The 1,220-nt window shown below is 64.3% G+C and overlaps 1 protein-coding gene across 1 annotated transcript in view; it reads left to right on the top strand.

Moving 5' to 3' along the window:
- Positions 1-7: 7 nt before the first annotated feature.
- LOC102044935 (sodium/potassium-transporting ATPase subunit alpha-2) overlaps positions 8-1,220 on the top strand; it is a gene marked incomplete at its 5' end in the record, with an annotated part of 14,232 nt that continues 13,019 nt past the window's right edge. The window contains 2 exons of the mRNA XM_031064348.1: positions 8-58; positions 787-1,167. Coding sequence (XP_030920208.1) covers positions 8-58; positions 787-1,167 — 432 coding nt within the window. The remainder of the gene's footprint in view (positions 59-786; positions 1,168-1,220) is intronic.

Below are 1,220 nucleotides of genomic sequence, written 5' to 3'. Positions count from 1 at the left end.
CGGGAAGAGGAAGCAGAAGGAGAAGGAGCTGGATGAGCTCAAGAAGGAGGTGAACCTGGTGAGTGGGGACAGGGGACAGGGACACGGGGACACGGGGACATGGGACAGACAGGGGACAGTGACAAGGACATGGGGTCATGGGGACTGACAGGGGACAGGGGGACACGGCACAGACAGGGGACATGGGGACGTGGGGACAGTGAGGACACACGGGGACAGTGACAGGGACATGGGGACACGGGACAGCAAGGGGACAGTGAGGGGACAGGAGACGGTGACAGGGACAGCAAGGGGACAGGGACACAGAGACAGGGACAGGGGCATGGGGACACGGGACGGTGGCAAAGACATGGGGACAGGGACAGGGGACACAGAGGACACGGGGGGCATAGGGGACATATGTGACACCAGGACCATGGGGACATGAAGGGCATGGGGATGGTGGCCATGTCATTGCATTCATGGGGACACGGTTGGCATGGGTGACATGGGTGACACAGTGGCATGGGTGACATGGGACTCCGGGGACAGCTGGCTGTGTCATCCCATCCAGAGGGACGTGGGTGACATGGGGACACGGGGACATGCCACCCTGCTGGGGTGACTGGGGTCACGGGGACAGCTGTCCCATGTCACCCAGCTGAGGTGACAGTGGCATGGGTGACGTGGGCAGTGTGGGACCCTGGGGAGAGCTGGCCATGCCACCCCAGCCAGAGGGACACGGGTGGGGACAGTGGGGACAGCTGGCTGTGGGACGCGGTGACAGGGGTGGCGTTTGTCCCTCAGGATGACCACAAACTGTCCCTGGATGAGCTGGGCAGGAAGTACCAGGTGGACCTGTCCCGGGTGAGATGTCCCCGTGTCCCCGTGCCCCTGTGTCCCCGTGTCCCCGTGTCCCTGGTGTCACCGTGGGTGTCCCTGATGTCACTATGTCCCTCCGGTGTGTCCCTGCTGTCACCGTGTCCCCCCCCGGTGTCCCCATGTCCCTGGTGTCCCCCTGGTGTCACTGTGGATGTCCCTGGTGTCACCGTGTCCCCCCCGTGTCCCGGTGTCCCTGGTGTCACTGTGGGTGTCCCCATGTCCCTGGTGTCCCCCCGGTGTCCCCATGTCCCTCCCCCTGGTGCCCCCATATCCCTGGTGTCCCGCTGCTATCCCCGTGTCCCCGTGGTGTCCCCATGTCCTCCTGCTGTCCCCATGTCCCCTGATGTCCCCATGTCCCT

The sequence above is a fragment of the Geospiza fortis genome, unplaced genomic scaffold (assembly GCF_000277835.1).
Source record: "Geospiza fortis unplaced genomic scaffold, GeoFor_1.0 scaffold313, whole genome shotgun sequence".
NCBI classification, from domain to species: domain Eukaryota; kingdom Metazoa; phylum Chordata; class Aves; order Passeriformes; family Thraupidae; genus Geospiza; species Geospiza fortis.
This window is presented reverse-complemented; position numbering and strand designations above follow the sequence as displayed.